Here is a 17,846-nt window from a genome sequence, read left to right as displayed (position 1 = left end):
ACACTAAGTTCATGGGTTTTTCCCCCCATGGGTTTTATTTTAGCCCATTGTAGAAATAGGGGGCAGATGCAAAATTCAGATCCAGAACTGGGTACAGATTCCAAAATTTCCTAAGTTCTGGGGTGGTTGGACCCAAGATACTTGGTTTGAGCCCATCTCTAATGTCAGAGAGGCCCTTTTGACCGTGTAATGGCTCAGTCATCCCATGAAGTGCAAATACCATTACCTTGTGAATACTCCACATGACTGACTAAAGGGGTTGCTTCCCGAGAATACTGAAAGGAACATGAACCAGAGCAGTTAGCTGGGACATCATTCACCACAACCACCACCTGAAGAGAGGGAGAAGAATGTTATTCCAAAAGAGGGAAGGGGACCCAGGTTGTTAACAGAGCTCTATAAAATGTTGACAATTAAACCCAGAATCATGCAAAACTTGCCTAGTTTCATTTCAAATTTGGCCCAAGTTTATTGTAGTTTGCTAGGGTTCACTGCAGGCAAGCCAGGGCCTATATTGATAACCTTTCTAGGTGCCTGTTAGATCATTTCTCGCTTTTGACTGATATTCACAGCTCCTCCCTTTCCTCAATCCTCCCAGTTGATCGAATGTTCTGATTTACCCTAAACTCATCTCCTACCCTATATGAGAGCTAGAGTGCTGTTACACTCCGAAAAGTACCTTGTGGGGTCTCCTATTTATAACAAATTCCAGATCAAGTCAGATCAGCGTACAGGTCCAAAGGTAATTTTTTTTTAGCTGCTTGCACTGCAAAGCTCCATTTGGGATCTGAAAACCAAGTTGTGATCTTACTGCCTCTAGCAGTACTTCACCCCTGTGAAAAAGTGTCTGCATTCTGAACTGGACTGGTGAAGCACAAGGTGCAAATGAACCTGCCTCCTTCTCCCACCACCCTGCTGGTCCCCCGGGCCAATAGAAGGGAAACACTGGACTGTGCTGATAGCAAAAGTAGATTGTCAAAGACATACAGGAAGCAGCTAAGAACTGGCATGTGCAACTTCTACAGGCTCTTTTTTTTAACACTATAACCACACTTTAAAATCAGAGGGGAGTTTTGGTATTTGCTATCAGAATCAAGCCAAGACAATGCTTCAAATGAACAACAAACCTGAGTGAGGAACTTTCTCCCATGTGTAAGAAAACCATAATGTTCTATCTCACTAGGTATATCCATGGCCCCAAGAACTGCAGCATCCAAAAGCCTCACAAGCTTTAATGTATTTATTCCTACAGTGCTCCTGTGAGGAACGGAAGTGCTATTGTCCCTGTTTTACAGATACATTGTGAGACTAAGTGACTTGAGCAAGGTCACACAGGAAGTTTGTTGAAGAGCAGGGGACTGACATGGGTTTCTTAAGTCCCAGGCTAGGACCCCACTGTGACACTCTGTACCTCGGGGGAACACCCTGCACTCCCATGTTCATTCTTACAATATGATTGTGTGGTATCCAGTGCAAAGTTTTCCATGTCAGATTTCTTCGGAAGGTTCATGATGCACTGAGCATTGTTGTTATAACAACATTATAGGTTGTAATTTCATGTATATAGTTATGAGGCTGAAAATGTGTCCTTATGGCTTAAAACAAGCCCAGGCAAAAAACTCTCCAGGAGCAGAAGGGCAGTTCACAACTCATCAGGGCATGTATGGGTCAAACCCAACCTAGCCTCACAGGAACAAAGGAAGCTGGCCTAGCCAGCAACAAAAGAATCTGTTGGACTCTCGAGTGAGTCACTCCCCTTCCCTTGGTCAGTTTGGGACTACGATGAGGTAATGCTCACCTGACTCTAAAGAGGGGTGAGCGAGGGAGGGGGAAAAGCCAAGAAGGAAGAAAGGACATGATAAAAGGGAGAGAGCATGGCAAACGTCTCTTTCTCTTCCACCTCCATCTACAGACACCACACTGAGCGACTGAAGCGCTGATCAAAGCGGAGAGCTGAAGAGCAACCAGCAGGCCTCTGGTGAGAATCATCTAAGTTTGTAAGGGCACTGAAAGTGTTAAGATGAGCTTAGAATGCATTTTGCTTTTATTTCATTTGACCAAATCTGACTTCTTGTGCTTTGACTTATAATCACTTACAATCTATCCTTTGTATTTAATAAATTGGTTTATTCTACCTGAAGCAGTGCATTTGGTTTGAAGCATGTCAGAGACTCCCCTTGGGAGAACAAGCCTGGTACATATCAATTTCTTTGTTAAATTGATGAACTCATATAAGCTTGCAGCGTCCAGCAGACATAACTGGACACTGCAAGATGGAGATTCCTAGGGTTGTGTCTGGGACTAGAGATATCAGCTAGTTGCACAATCCAAGCAGCAGCTGGCCAAAAATGCTCATTCACGTCGCTGGGAGCAGTTTATATGTAAGAGGCTGTGCGTGAACAGCCCAGGAGTAGGGGTTCTCATAGCGGAGCAGGGTAAGGCTGACTCCCAGAGTCAAGGACTGGAGTTACTTAGTAAATTACCAGTCCAGATAACACCAGGGGAACATCACACCCACTCACAAGGTCATCCTTCCTCAAACCCAGCTAAATAATGACCCCCAAACTGCAGTTTAATATAGTGTTGCTACAGTGTTTGGAAGTTATCACTATGGAACCCAGTGTCCGTTTGGTTTAACGGCATAGTCATAGACATATCATTAGCTCTAAGCCCCTGCCTCACAAGGAAAAATCCCATTCCCTTACTCATGGTTAGTAATATCTTAATCTGTGCTGAGTCTCATTGATTTAAATGCCTTACTCATGGAGTGCAGCACTGTTCAGCAAATGTAGGGTGGCCGGATCTGTCTGTCAGACAGCAAGTCACAATGAGTCTACGGAAACTGTGGTCAGCTGGTGACCTACCTGCGTGTGGTTATTAGCCGTAGCTAGCATGTCCCCAAATATTGGTCCAATAAATACGCCACCATCATAAACCACACGAGCTGCAATGGTTGGGTTAAGTCCTGTGAGGTTTTCAGCAGAGACCTAGCATTGCGTGAAAGAATGAAAAACCAATTTTTTCTCAGCTTTATAAAACCTTTTTTTCTTATACATGTTGTGCATCATTTCATAAGCAACTCAAACTCACATAGATAAGGGTACAATGAATGAATGGGAATGTTCTCTGTATCTGCTTATATGGCCCCATTGGCACAGCACCCAAGCCCCTCACAGTCTTAGTGTATGCATCCCACAACACAATGTTGCAATCTCCATTTTACAAGTGGGAAACCGAGGGAAAAAGATTAAGAAACATGGTTTAAGGTCACACAGGGAGTCTGCCCAGAAGCACAGAATTGAACTCAGTTTTTCCATCTCCTAGGCCCATGTCTTCAGCACCAGACCATCCTGCCTCCCTAGCTATGGCTTTACATTGGCAAAGAAACGTACACAGGATTCCCTATATAGCAATGCTCCATATCAGTCTAATACACTGTCTCTGACAGGGGCCAATGTCACATCCTTCAGAGGATGGTGTAAAAGTCCAGTAATGCACCTAGACCCTGTCCAAACTGAGAGTAGGACCATGCTAGCTACGACCACGTTTGAGAAGGTTTGTTGAAACAGGACTTAGACAGAGGCGACACACAATTCTTGATTGGGGGGGCATGATTTAAAAGTTCTGGGATGGCACATGACGCCCCACATGTCACCTCTGGGCCATTTCCCATTCCCCCCATCCCTCCCACGCCTACTCCAAGCCAGCACCATGTTGCTCCCTGTCATAAATATAAAGGGAAGGGTAACCATCTTTTTGTATAGAGTGCTATAAAATCCCTCCTGGCCAGAGGCAAAATCCTTTTACCTGTAAAGGGTTAAGAAGCTCAGGTAACCTGGGTGGCACCTGACCCCAAATGACCAATGAGGGGACAAGATACTTTCAAAGCTGGAGGGGGGGGGGGAAGGCGGAGGGATAGCTCAGTGGTTTGAGCATTGACCTGCTAAACCCAGGGTTGTGAGTTCAATCCCTGAGGGGGCCATTTAGGGATCTGGGGCAAAAATTGGGGATTAGTCCTGCTTTGAGCAGGGGGTTGGACTAGATGACCTCCTGAGGTCCCTTCCAACCCAGATATTCTATGTCTGTGTGATACTTTTGCCAGGAACAGATCAAGGATACAAGTCCTCCAACTCCTGTAAAGTTAGTAAGTAATCTAGCTCGAAAATGCATTAGGTTTTCTTTGTTTTGGCTTGTGAAATTCGCTATGTGGGAGGAAATGTGTATTCCTGTGTTTGTGTCTTTTTGTAACTTAAGGTTTTGCCTAGAGGGATTCTCTATGTTTGTCTCTAATCTTGCCTATAAGATTATCTTCCATTCTGATCTTACAGAGTTGTTCTCTTATCTTTTTTTGTTCTTCTAATAAAGTTCTGTTTTTTTAAGAATCTGATTGGGTTTTTTGGGGTCTTAAAAATCCAAGGCTGGTCTGTGCTCATCTTGGTTATTCTCAAGCCTCCCCGAGAAAGAGGGTGTAAGGGTTTGGGGGGATATTTTGGGGAAATAGGAACTCCAAGTGGTCCTTTCCCTGTTTGTTTGTTAAATCACTTGGTGGTGGCAGCGTTTACCTAATCCAAGGGCAAAGACTTTGTGCCTTTGGGAAGTTTTAACCTAAGCTGGTAGAAATAAGCTTCGGGGGTCTTTCATGCAGGTACCCACATCTGTACCCTAGAGTTCAGAGTGGGGAAGGAACCCTGACACTCCCACTCCCCTCACAGCTCCTTCCCCACTTCTCCCATCGCCTCCCCACTGCAGGCATTGTGCAGACCACCACACGGTCCGGACACCTACTACCATCGGTAACTGCAGCTGTGGACAAGGAAGGGACAGGATTCAGCAGACTTCCCCAGACCCCCTCTGGCAGAGCTGTGCTGCCAGACTGGTCTCTCTTCCCTGCTCCGGGTGCCTCCTAGCAGAGCTCAATGGAAGCGCTAGGTGCTGGTGCCTTTGCTAGGCATATACCCCTCAGCCGTGCTCAACCCAATTCCCACCATGGGAGAAATCTTGGGGGGCACATGGTCTCTCTCTCAGGGTTTCTTTGACCAGCATGGACATGGACTTTTGTCCGAGAACCACATGAGAATCAGGTAATAAAACCCTGGGGGGTTACTCCATAGTATAATTCTCAGAGACAAAAACCCTATCCACCTTGGTCAGAGAACCATGCCAGAAGTCTGCCAGCAGCAACTATGTTTAAACATGACTGTGACTAGCACAGGTCCATCCCCATGTCAATGGGGCCTTCTTCTGCAATACTGTGAACACGGGGGAGTTGCTTCCTGACCTCAGGCTTATGTTTCAAAGCATGACGGTTGGTGGCTTTACATTTTTCTCTCTTTGACTATAACTGCAGTTCCTTTTCTTAAACATCTAACCACTCTGGAACTTATTGCTCTCAATAATAGCCTTTGTCGGGAGTCTTCCGAGAGACCTAGGTGAATAAAACCTTTCTGAAAATGAATCCTGTCAACACAGATACTGGCTGGCAGATTTAAGGGTGCAACAACAATTGTGTTAAAAGAAAAGATCATCATACATTGATGACAATGGGCAAGTCACCAGTCATGGAGTTCCAGGTCAGTGTCCATATGTTTTGGTAACAAGTGCTCATGTCCTTGGTCACAGTGAAATCACTAGTGTTGAGGTACTGGCCTGTGGAGTTATCGGAGTTGCTTTGCAGGAGCTCACGGAGGTGATGGGAGGAGACATGCACCGGGACACCTGGGAAGTTCATTATAAAACAGAGATATCAACAGCTGTGCAGCCACAGGTCCTCCTGGACCAAACCCAGGAAGGTATAACAGTGAGGGTGCACTACATACACATACATAGGATCTAATGCTTTAGAGAGGGATCACTGTCCTATAATGTACCTTAGTGTGAAAAAACCCTCTGAGGGTCTGAGCTAAACTCCATAGAAGTCAGTGGGTGTCTCTCCATTCTCCTCAATTGGGTTTTGGATCAGTACCTAAAGCCATCATCCAAAAATATCCCTCCCCGCTTTGGGGGGTAGATAAACGTGAAGAACTAGCAGCTGCCCCCCATAGGGGCAGTCTGACAGCCCTGCCTTTGCAGGAATGTTTCTGGGGTGATGTCCCGGCTCACCTCCTTTTGGCTCCCAGAAAAGCAAAGTTTCACTCTCCCTTTACCTGCTATCACTGTACTGGTAAGCAGGATCTGAAAAGTCCCGCCAATAGGTGGGGATGCAGCTTGCAGTCTCTGAACTGTCAGAGTGACACCGGCACCTTCCATGGACACAGCCAGGTGATCATCATCTTCTGAGCCCTCTGAGGGCAAAGCTCCCCTGTGGGAGAGAATTGAACCATCTGAACCAGCAGCTCCAGTGTGTGATGTACAACTCCACTCCAATGCAATCAGCAGGAGTGGGAGATTGCAAGCAAAATTCATCTGATTGCAATCTCTCGAACCAGCTACTATTCTCCATATAGAGCTAGGCAGAACGGTGTGACGGGCCCATGAAATGAAACGGAAAGACCCTCACAAAGGCTGGCCAAATAGCTTTTGGACCTGTCCTAGTCTGAGTCTGCTGAGATGAACCTCCACATTTCAACACTTGGCACTGCAATGCGGACGCATTTTCATAGTGCTGTAATGTCTGCGCTCCAGGAGCTCATCCTTGGAGCTTCAGTAATACTTTGTCAAACACTTTGGGCTACTGAACTTTGAACGGTAACAAATTAGGGCTCCCAGTATCCTTTCTGTATTATCATTCCCAATTTGGAACGAGCACAGAGAGGGGATATGACTTACCTGAGGTCATACAAGAAGGCAATAGAAGAATTAGGAACAGACAACCCAGGTCTCCCAACTCTTGTCTATCTTAGGTACTTATCCAACTCCTAACACCACAGTATCCCAGCACCTGACAAACTTAAACGTGTTTATCCTCCAAAGACCCCCTATGAGGTAGATTAGTGCTACTATCCCCATTTCTGATGGGAACTAAGGGTGAGTCTGCCCTTGTGCCAGAGATGTAATTTCCAGCTCAGGTAGTCATACACACACTAGCTTTGATCAAGCTAACATGCTAAAAATAGCAGCGTAGCCACAGTGGCACAGGCTGTAGGACGGGCTACCTGTCCTGAGTACAATCCCACCCTGGACCCTATGTACCTGCTCAGGCACTGGGGGGGCTACACTGCTATTTTTAGCACGGCTGGCTCTGTCTGAGTTAGCACAAGTACATTTATCCTACCTGGAATTACACCTTCAGCTTGACTGTGGGCATATTCTAACTGACTTCCTTAATGTCTTGACAGACTCTTTGGTGAGGAGGGGACTTGAATGTGGGCGTTGCACGTCCCAGGTTAATGCTCTAACTGACACCCCCACCCCCACCCGAACCCTCAAATCCCAGGTTTTAACCACAAGGCCATCCTGCCTAGTTTTAGCCAATGTTTGTACAGTGTTTTGAGATCCCCTGGTCAGAGGAGCTGCAGAAGAGCAAAGCAATATCAGACACTTTCACAAAAATGATCTCCAAATAAGGAAGCCGACTATGATTCAGATGTGCTTTGAAAAGCAACATGGCGCCTTATTATTGTAACTGTTGTTCTTCAAGATGGCTGCCTACAAGGATCCATGCTGCAAGTGATGTGTATGCACCCCTGGGAGTTTAGATCAGCAGCATCCTTTGGAAGTGTTTAAGGACCTAGGCAGGGAACACTCACAGCCCTGACAGACACTGTTATTCCAAGTTCACACTGCCATGGTACATGCATCATCTACAGCGGGGGACAATGGAGGTGATGCTTAAAGAACACTTTTTTTATGCTTCACAGTTATAATCTCATCTTATTCTTCTTAGTAGTATTATGGTAGAACTTAGAAGCCCCAGTCCTGGACCTGGACCCCATTGTGTTAGGCACTCACAAAGAGAACAAAAGGACAATCTGTGATCCAAAGAGTTTACAAGCTAAACATGTTTGCTATGCCAAAAGGGATAAATAAAAGGTTGGAGTGATATTTACTCAAGTAGCTTTCACAAACCTGCTCAGCGTCTCAATGCATCGAATCATGGCAAGGACGAGTTATATATATTGCTTACAATATAGACTGATTGGCCAGCAACTTTAAGATTGTTTTCAAAAATTCACCACTTTAAGTGCAGTTGGGAAAAACAAATGTGCTTGGTGGCACAAGAGTGTCACTGTGTGGTGACTTGTATGTATGTCAACTATATAATTCCCTAATTAAACATGTTTATTCTAATCCATAGATTTTAAGGCCAGAAGGGACCACTAGATCAGTGGCTCTCAGTCTTTTCAGACTACTATTCCCCTTTCAGGAGTCTGATTTGTCTTGTGTCCCCCCAAGTTTCACCTCACTTAAAAACTACTTGCTTACAAAATCAGACATAAAAATACATAAGTGTCACAGCACACTATCACTGAAAAATTGCATACAGAAAAGTCATTGTCTGTACGAAATTTTAATTTGTACTGACTTTGCTAGTGCTTTTTATGTAGCCTGTTGTAAAACTAGGCAAATATCCAAATGAGTTGAGTATGCCCTGGAATACCTGTGGGTACCCCAAGTGGTAGACGTACTCCTGGTTGACAACCACTGCATTAGATCATCTATCTAGCCTGACCTCCTGTACAACAGAGGCCAAAGAATTTCCCCCAGTTGCCCCTGTTTTGAGCCAAACTTGTGTTTGACTAAAGTACATCTTCCAGAAGGGTATCCAGTCTAGACATGAAGTCATCAGGACTGGAGAATCCACCACTTTCCTTCATAGTTTGTTCCAATGGTTAGCAATCCTCACAGTTAAAATAGTATGTTAGCTCAAATTTGAATTTGTCTGACTTTATCTTCCAGGCATTGGTTCCTGTAATGCCTTTTTCCACTAGATTAAAGAATTCTTTACTACCCCCATAGAGTCTCCCTGTGTCAGTACTTAGACACTAGTCAAGTCACCGCTTCATCTTCTTTTTGACAAATAAATTGATTGAGCTCTTTACATCTCTCATTGTAAGACATTTTCTCCAGTCCTCAAGTCATTTTTATAGCTCTTCTCTGCCCCCTTTCCAGTTTTTTAACATGCTTTTCTTAAAATGTTGACACCAGAAATGGACGCCAGTGTTTCACCATACAGCTCGCATACAAAAGTAAAATCCCCTCTCTGATGCCTATCCACTACTCCCCTGTTTATATATTAAAAAAACAAAAACAAAAAAACACAGAATTCAGAGAAATCTGAATTTATCCACTCAGCCACACAGATATGGAACTTCTCTTTCTCTCTGTAAAAACTATCGGTGATCTACTTACAAATGAAGTCACATCTATGCTGTACTAATCTACCATGCCAGGAAGCTTGGCTGGTTTTGCATTGCAGACAGGGCTGAACTGTGTTTTAACCATGTTACCAAATCACCTGACAGCCTTGAACTTTGAAGGATTGTAGCAGGATGTACTTACACTGAACAGATGAGGTCTTGGGAGTCCCCGTTAAAATATAAACTGGATTTCCGTTTCTCTATTTTTTCCTCCTTGCTGACTTGGGTTGCATTTCTTTAAAATCCTCGAGTCTGATTTTTCAGAGGCGCTGAGCACATGCAGCTGCCAGAGATTTCAGTAAGAGTTGTAGGTGTTCCTTTCTTTGTCTGCATGATGGGGTTCGACTCACCACCGTTGGCGCCTCTGGCTGGTCGCTCCGGGAATTAGCTCTCAACCACTGCTGAGCGCCAACGTGTGGTGTCTCGCCTATCATCTACTCTGCTGCCCTGGGACCTGGGGAAGGGGGGGACCGAGGCCTGCCCGCTACTCTGGGTCCCGACCCAGGGACCTTCTAGCGGTAGCCTCCCTCGGCCCTTCTTCTCTTCCCTCGTCTGCCTAGATTCCCTGGGCCACTTCCCCTTTGGCCCTATGCACCTCTCGACCCTGATTGGCAGCCTCTTCCTTCCCCTGATTGGCCCTCCACAGGCCTTTATTGACTGGCTGCCGGTCTGCGCAGCCTCAAAAGGCCTGTTCCAGCCCTTTTCTCAAGGGATGGGGCAAGCGCCCCACCACAGCCTGTGTATGATTTAAATAGACAAAATTCTTTGGGGCAGAGACGTGTGTGTGTATAGCACCTACCACAATGGGACCCTGATCTCAGCTGGGGCCCATGGGTGCTACTGGAAATACAAATAATAGTAATCAGCTGATTCATAATCACACAGAGTGCTAGCCTTAAAAAATAACATTAAAATAAATAAATAAGAACAGCCCTTCCCTCTGAGCTGTGAAAACAAACTGCACTTCTACATAGGACACCAGGGTGAACTGGACCTGGGAGGTCATGGAGGAGTTCTTTGTTGTGTATGTAGGGTGGCATGAGGTGGAAGGTGTTTGGCTTGTTTTTAAGAGAATGAGCCCAAATCATAAAATCCAAATCTTATCTCCCTCGAAGTTCCAGGCTGTTTGGACTCTGTGCTGCGGGTCAATATGGAGATAAACCAGGAACAACATTCCAGTCTGGATCCAAATTCTCCCAAAGTTTGGGATTAGAAGTTGGGAATTTTTTTTAAAAAAAATCTAAAATCTTATAGTTCTCTCTGTTCTATTTAGTCCAGGGCCCTGCCTTACTGTTAACAAGTGGGGGCTTCTGGTGACATGGGCCTCTGTCTGGTCCCCTTCACGAATGGCTGAGGCAAGATGAGACCTTCTAGCAGAGGGTCTGATGGAAAATGAACAAAAGCAGAAACATCAAGCGCTTGCGAGTGAAAGAATAAGAATTCCTAGGAACAGCAACAAAGGAATTGCCAAACTGGGTCAGACCCGAGTTCCATCTAGTCCAGCATTCTGAGCGGCTAGCATCAGTGCTCCAGAGGAAGGTATGAGAATCTGTACTAGGGACATGTGGGATTAACCTGCCTCCAATTCCTACCTCAGTGACAGAAGAGGGAGATTGCTGCCACAGCCAGCCACCAGAAAGGACACGTTGTACGTGGGGGGAGACCCCATCACAGACACTTCTTGGACAACATTTCCACCCGGACGAGCTGGTCTGGGATCCCTTTGAAAAACTGAAGGGAAAATATTAGTCATTAGAGATAGTCACTGTTTTTTATTTCAAAATTTCAAAGTTGTTTCTGTTTCAGAATTGGAAACGGACCCACTTGTTGGTGTTTCTTCAACATTTCTCATAACGTTGGTAATTTTTTATCCAACAGGTCAGTGAATTGCTTCATTTACTGAAAACCCAGTGTGTTTTCAGGGAGCTAAAAAGGGTCAACCACTATTTTTTATATGGTAGAACCTCAGAATTACAAACACCCATGGAAAAGAAGCCCTTGAGGAATTCCACCATGATTTCAACAATTTCCATTCCACCATCAACCTCAGCCTGGACCAGTCCACACAAGAGATCCACTTCTTGAACACTACAGTGCTAATAAGCGATGGTCACATAAACACCACCCTATATCGGAAACCTACTGACCGCTATTCCTACCTACATGCCTCCAGCTTTCATCCAGATCACACCACACGATCCATTGTCTACAGCCAAGCTCTACGGTATAACCGCATTTGCTCCAACCCCTCAGACAGAGACAAACACATACAATGTCTCTATCATGCATTCTAACAACTACAATACCCACCTGCTGAAGTGAAGAAACAGATTGACAGAGCCAGAAGAGTACCCAGAAGTCACCTACTACAGGACAGGCCCAACAAAGAAAATAACAGAACACCACTAGCCATCACCTTCAGCCCCCAACTAAAACCTCTCCAACGCATCATCAAGGATCTATAACCTACCCTGAAGGACGACCCATTACTCTCACAGATCTTGGGAGACAGGCCAGTCCTTGCTTACAGACAGCCCCCCCAACCTGAAGCAAATACTCACCAGCAACCACACACCACACAACAGAACCACTAACCCAGGAACCTATCCTTGCAACAAAGCCCGTTGCCAACTCTGTCCACATATCTATTCACGGGACACCATCATAGGGCCTAATCACATCAGCCACACCATCAGAGGCTCATTCACTTGCGCATCTACCAATGTGATATATGCCATCATGTGCCAGCAATGCCCCTCTGCCATGTACATTGGTCAAACTGGACAGTCTCTATGTAAAAGAATAAATGGACACAAATCAGACGTCAAGAATTATAACTTTCAAAAACCAATTGGAGAACACTTCAGTCTCTCCAGTCACTCGATTACAGACCTGAGAGTGGCTATTCTTCAACAAAAAAACTTCAAAAACAGACTCCAACGAGAGACTGCTGAATTAGAACTAATTTGCAAACTGGATACAATTAACTTAGGCTTGAATAGAGACTGGGAGTGGATGGGTCATTACACAAAGTAAAACTATTTCCCCATGTTATTTCTCCCCCCACCCCACGCCCCACTGTTCCTCAGATGTTCTTGTTAACTGCTGGAAATGGCCCACCTTGATTATCACCATAAAAGATTTTCCTCCTCCCCCCCCCTTCCTGCTGGTAATAGCTCATCTTAAGTGATCACTCTCCTTACAGTGTGTATGATAAAACCCATTGTTTCATATTCTCTGTGTGTGTGTATATATATAAACCTCCCCACTGTATTTTCCACCGAATGCATCCGATGAAGTGAGCTGTAGCTTACGAAAGCTTTTGCTCAAATAAATTGGTTAGTCTCTAAGGTGCCACAAGTACTCCTTTTCTTTTTGCGAATATAGACTAACATGGCTGCTACTCTGAAACCTTGGGAATGGAGGTTGTTTGCTCTGAAATGTTTGCTACTCTGAACGAAACATTGGGGTTGTTCTTTCAAAAGTTTACAACTGAATATTGACTTAATACAGCTTTGAAACTTTACTATGCAGAAGAAAAATGTTGATTTCCCTTAATGTTATTAATAGTTGTACATTTAAACACTATACTGTATTTGCTTTTTTTTTTATTTATTTTTTCTCTCTGCTGCTGCCTAATTGCATACTTCCGGTTCCAAATGAGGTGTGTGGTTAATTGGTCAGTTCGTAACCCTGGTGTTTATAACTCTGAGATTCTACTGTAGATGTTTTCAATGAAACCAAAATAAATTTAAGTTGATGATTTTTCATGAAACCTTGTTTTCAGAAAAATTCAGGGCAGTTTTTTCTTTGTATTTTTTGAATGAAAAAACACTCTCTAAAAGCCAGCTCATTTATTGATATTTTGTAGGGAAGGTAGTGCCTAGAACAACATCAACAAAGAGAAAGGGATTCAATTACCAGCTACATTTCTATCCGAGACGATAATTTCATCAAGGTAAAACCAGCTGGATGTCTCCTCCTCTCTCTCAGGGATCAGCATGTCGATCTGATGCACAAACACTGGTGAGTTGGCTTCAAGGTCCCGGAGGGATTCAGAGCCATTCACACAGCCCCTCCAGAGATCAGCACATGTGAACTTCCAGCTGAAAGGCATTCAGAGAACATTTCACTCATAGAAGCTTAAGGGATAGATGAGCTAGGCAGCTGCCTAATTCTTATACCCAAGTGGGTACTAATGCGATGGCCACCATCTTGGCTGACATACTCCGAATTGAACCAGGGACCTCCAGAACTATAAGCATGAGTCACTACAGCATGAGTTAAAGCATCATGGCTTCCCCAGGTGGGGTTGCAACAGCTTTGTCTTCTCTGTGGATCAACACAGAGTGAGAACTCTTACACACACTCACCAATGGGTTACACAAGGACAGTGCCGCCTCACGTTCAAATTGTTTTAAACAATACCAAAAATATCTAGTCCTGTTTGGCATGCAGCCCAAGCTCCTCCCATATGCCCAGAGCACTTTAATGCTAGAATTCCAAGCCTCTGTAACACAGAGAGCTGTGTTATCACCTTGCCAGGCACTCAAGGGCTGTACCTAGGAAATCATGGATTTCCAAAAATAAATGCAACACCACAGGCATGCTATTTGCTCACACCTCTCTGCCTTGAGAAACAGAAACCGATTGTTGTTTAACTTGACTAAAAGCCTCCATTAATCAGCTTTTCTCTTACCCTGAAGATACACAGAGAAAGAGTAGCCCACAGCTGTATTTCATGGCAAATTTATCTTCACTTGTCATGCTACATATCACTTGCCCATGCCTTAAACCTTCATGCCAGCTGTTGCAATCCCCACCACCACTTTGGAAGCACTGTTGCAACTATGCAAAGGATCCTGAGCGGTTGTGGGTATATAGCAGATGTCAAATGCTCTTAATGCGTATGGCAATATTCACCTAGGGCCAGTCCTCTCAGCTAGTGCAAAAAGGAAATCTGCGTAAGAATCTTGTCTCTACTAAATGCAAAGAGGACATTAAATTAACAGGCAGGTTCAACTCTTAATCATTATAAAAGCTAACGAGCACAACAAAATGTGCCGTACTAAACTAGACCACTTGTCAACCTAGGGCAGTATCCTATCTTCAAAAACGGCCAATGAAATAACTTAAGATTAAATAAGGGTGAGCATTATGTCCAAGAAATATACTTGCTGAGTTCCTAAAAAGGACTTTTGTTTGCCCCAACAGGCCCCTGAAGAACAAGTCCCTGGCCTGGCACAGGATACAGTGCATGCTGAGATAGCCCACTTGCCAATAATCAGTCAGTTCCAACGCAGACCTCCAGCCAGGTTGGATATACCCAATATGGCTAGCCCTGTATAACTCAGCATTAACACAGTGCATTGACTCCAACAACCCAATCATCCAGGACAGAGCAGTGGGTTAAAGTCGGAGTAGCAGCAGCTTGCATTCTAAATACTTTGTTGAACTCAATTATACAGGAAAGTATGGAGGGAAATTGCTTAAAACACATCAAAAATTATTAGACATACCTAAGAGTGGCATCTGCAGGTACATGTGTTAGGATAAAATCACAAGGGCAATCACTCCCTGTGTTTCCAGGAATACGCTGGCTGACAGATGGGGGGTCAAGAAGAAATGCCGTGAGTTCCTAACTGTTTCTGAGATTAAGTGTTGTGCAGCCACTACTCTGAGTCTCCTCTGTTACAGCAACTGGTATACTGGCTTGTGGCATTCATTGTCAAGGCACCAAGGGATGTCTACTCTGCAGTTAAACACCCGCAGCTGGCCTTTGCTTGTGCTCACGGGGCTGGGGGTCACAGGACTGTATACCTGCAGTGTAGACATGCAGGGTCCCAGAGCTCCAGCACGAGCCTAGATTTCTACACTGTAGTTAAATAGCCCCACAGTCCGAGCCCCGCAAGCCCAAGCCAGCCGACGTGGGCTAGCCATGAGTTTTTAACTGCAGTGTAGACACACCCCTACAGGCCTTCAGGGAGGGGCATTATTACGATTATCATGTCCGTGTGTAACGAACTGGTTAAATAGCTTGTGACTGGTCAGCCTCCAGTGGTAGCCCTGAGAGGAAGATAAAAGTTGAGGACACCATTTGCTGAAACTATACCACATGTAGCCTTGTACTGGGTACCTTTCTGGGCTGGTCTCATTCAGACTCCACAGGCAAGTGAGATTCTTCTTCACTGTATTTAGAAAGGTGTTGATATAGGACACTAAAACATAAAGTGTATCGCTCACATAACCTTTATATGCAAAGCACACCTGAGAAAGGAGAAAGAAAACAATACATTATTGCTGAAGAAGGTTTATATTATGGTCCAAATCCAGCCCACATTGGTAGCGACCAAATGTTATTACCGGCTGAGGTCTGTTTCGTGACTCATGTGAAAGGAGTTGCTGCTTTTAGTCCGATTTCTCATGAAAAGAAGTTTACACTGTAATGACTATCTTGACTGATAGTAATTGGTACTGCTGCTGGCATCTCCAACATAAAAAGGACTAAAATGGGCATTGAGAATGAATTGTCCCTTCCCACCCCATAGAGGCTGTCATAATAGTAATAATAATAATAATAATAGAACCGCCCAACTTTTATATAGCATTCCACCAAGGAGGTCAGCATTATTATCTCCATTTTACAGATTGGGAAAATGAGGCAGAGAGAAGTGACTTGCCCAAGATCATCCAGCAGGCTAGTGGCAGATGTGGGAATAGAACCCTGGCCTTCTGAGTCTCATGCCAAGGCTCTACCTAGTGTGGTGCTGAGAGGGGAAAGACCACTGGACTAGGAATCAAATGACCTGAATTCTATTCCCAGCTTTACTACTGCCTCCTTATGTGACCTTGTGCAAGTCACTTAAACAGTTTGTGCCCTAATCTGTATAGTGAGGATGATGCTTACCTGTCTTTATAACATACTACGAGGTCTATGGGTGCAAATCACTACAAGTGTTAAGCATTACATTAGTAGAGGCAGTCTCTCTAGGCAGGGTGGTAGCACATTAATGAAATAGCATTGAGTAGTTTGGACTGGCACTGACCACAGCACATCCTCTGGTTATCTCCAGAACACATCAGTTTCCAGGGCTGTCAATCTATCACCATTAGTAAGCAATAGAGTTTATGGATAAATAAGCTTTGTTTCTTCATGGCCCAGGAATATATCCCTAAAACACAATCTTGGGTGGATTTGGGGAAAAGGGCAGATGACCTCAATTTCCTAATATGCCTTGTCATCTCTAATTTTATTATGTTATTTGGTTCTCTGTACTTTCCTCCATGTTTTGCCCTACTCAGAGAGGCTACTTACATGTGTGTACTCAGTGAGGTTGTATCTTGATACGGTTGATGGAGACATTTTTACAAGATGTTTTGGCCTGTGAATACTGAACCTTCCACAAAAAGGTTCTGTCCAGCTGGCAACATGTCCCACAGTGGCAGTCTCTCCCTGTCCTGATAGTAGTAAAAATGAAAGAGGTTAGATGTTTGAAAAGGATTTTCAGGAAGCCATGGAGGGGCTGGACACTTGAAGGCTGGTGAATGCAATCTTGAGCCTAAATTTGCCTGAGCGAATAAATGATGCACACTTGCAAAGCAAGCATTTGCACACGCATGTGCCCAATGAAGCATACCAAGGAGGTGCACACACTTTAGATATATGAGTACAACGGATACCATGACAAACTGAACCAGGGATCTTGACAGCTGAAAGCATGACTTCCAGCAGCTTGATCTAAAAAGCCAGTCATTGTAGGTGAGGGGAGCACCAGATGCACCTCCCCAGTGGATTAGGCACAGAGTGTCACATGTAACATACACACCTTGACAAGTGAATTACAGATGCAGATCAAGCATGTTGTGATCATTGGAGCTCTGTATTTAACCTAACTGTGAGCTCAACTGAGAAGAGAGAGTGAAAGTCCATAAAGTACCACAATAACCTAAAAATATTGATGAGGAATGGTGCAGAAGGGAGACAGAGTGACTTAGTCTATATAAGAAATACCTACTGATAGATCTCAAGGCCTTGTTGAGATCATGCCTGGAGCACAAGAGAAGCGTGGGACTGGAATTCAGTGGCCAAAACTGGTGTTTCAGCGTTTAGGCCTAATTGGTGGACAAAATAATGAGGTGTTGGGCTATTCCACACACCACTCCCCTTTTGGGGGCCTCAAAAAGATTTGGGGTGCAGTCGAAACTGATGGATGGGAAGGCTGAGTGACTGAAAGAAAAGAGAATGGGTAGGAGTGAGCATCATCATCAGGACTGCCTCCCGTCTTCTGGGACCTCAGGATCCAGCATGACACGATTGTGCCTTCTTCATCCTAATCCTGAGAAACTTCCTGACTAGACCAGGCCAGAGATAGGGACCCAAATAACACCACCACCTCAACCAACTCTGACTAAATCCTAAATATCATCTGGAATGTAAGACTGTCACCCCCACCTCCCCTTGTGCGTCTTTTTCCTTCCCCACTGTATTTCTCCTCCTTCCTGTCTCTCTCCTTTTGCCTTCTGTTTAATAAGAGTCTTGCTTAGCCAGTC

General features: G+C 44.6%; 1 protein-coding gene across 5 annotated transcripts in view; it reads right to left on the bottom strand.

Annotated features, from left to right (window-relative positions):
• PKHD1 (PKHD1 ciliary IPT domain containing fibrocystin/polyductin) overlaps positions 1 to 17,846 on the bottom strand; it is a 405,193-nt gene that overhangs the window by 344,352 nt on the left and 42,995 nt on the right. For all 5 annotated transcript variants that reach the window (XR_006279695.1, XM_043510113.1, XM_043510114.1 and 2 more), the window contains exons 19-26: positions 16,612 to 16,754; positions 15,433 to 15,563; positions 13,218 to 13,402; positions 10,889 to 11,027; positions 6,144 to 6,298; positions 5,531 to 5,715; positions 2,865 to 2,987; positions 227 to 332 (exon numbers count right to left, since the gene is read on the bottom strand). Coding sequence is in view for 4 of the 5 variants with exons in the window: in XM_043510113.1 (XP_043366048.1) it covers positions 227 to 332; positions 2,865 to 2,987; positions 5,531 to 5,715; positions 6,144 to 6,298; positions 10,889 to 11,027; positions 13,218 to 13,402; positions 15,433 to 15,563; positions 16,612 to 16,754 (1,167 nt within the window). In the remaining variant the exon portion in view is untranslated. The remainder of the gene's footprint in view (positions 1 to 226; positions 333 to 2,864; positions 2,988 to 5,530; positions 5,716 to 6,143; positions 6,299 to 10,888; positions 11,028 to 13,217; positions 13,403 to 15,432; positions 15,564 to 16,611; positions 16,755 to 17,846) is intronic.

The sequence above is a fragment of the Dermochelys coriacea genome, chromosome 3 (assembly GCF_009764565.3).
Source record: "Dermochelys coriacea isolate rDerCor1 chromosome 3, rDerCor1.pri.v4, whole genome shotgun sequence".
In the NCBI taxonomy this organism is placed as follows: Eukaryota; Metazoa; Chordata; order Testudines; family Dermochelyidae; genus Dermochelys; species Dermochelys coriacea.
Note: the sequence above shows the minus strand (reverse complement) of the source record. Positions and strands in the feature narration are given on the sequence as shown.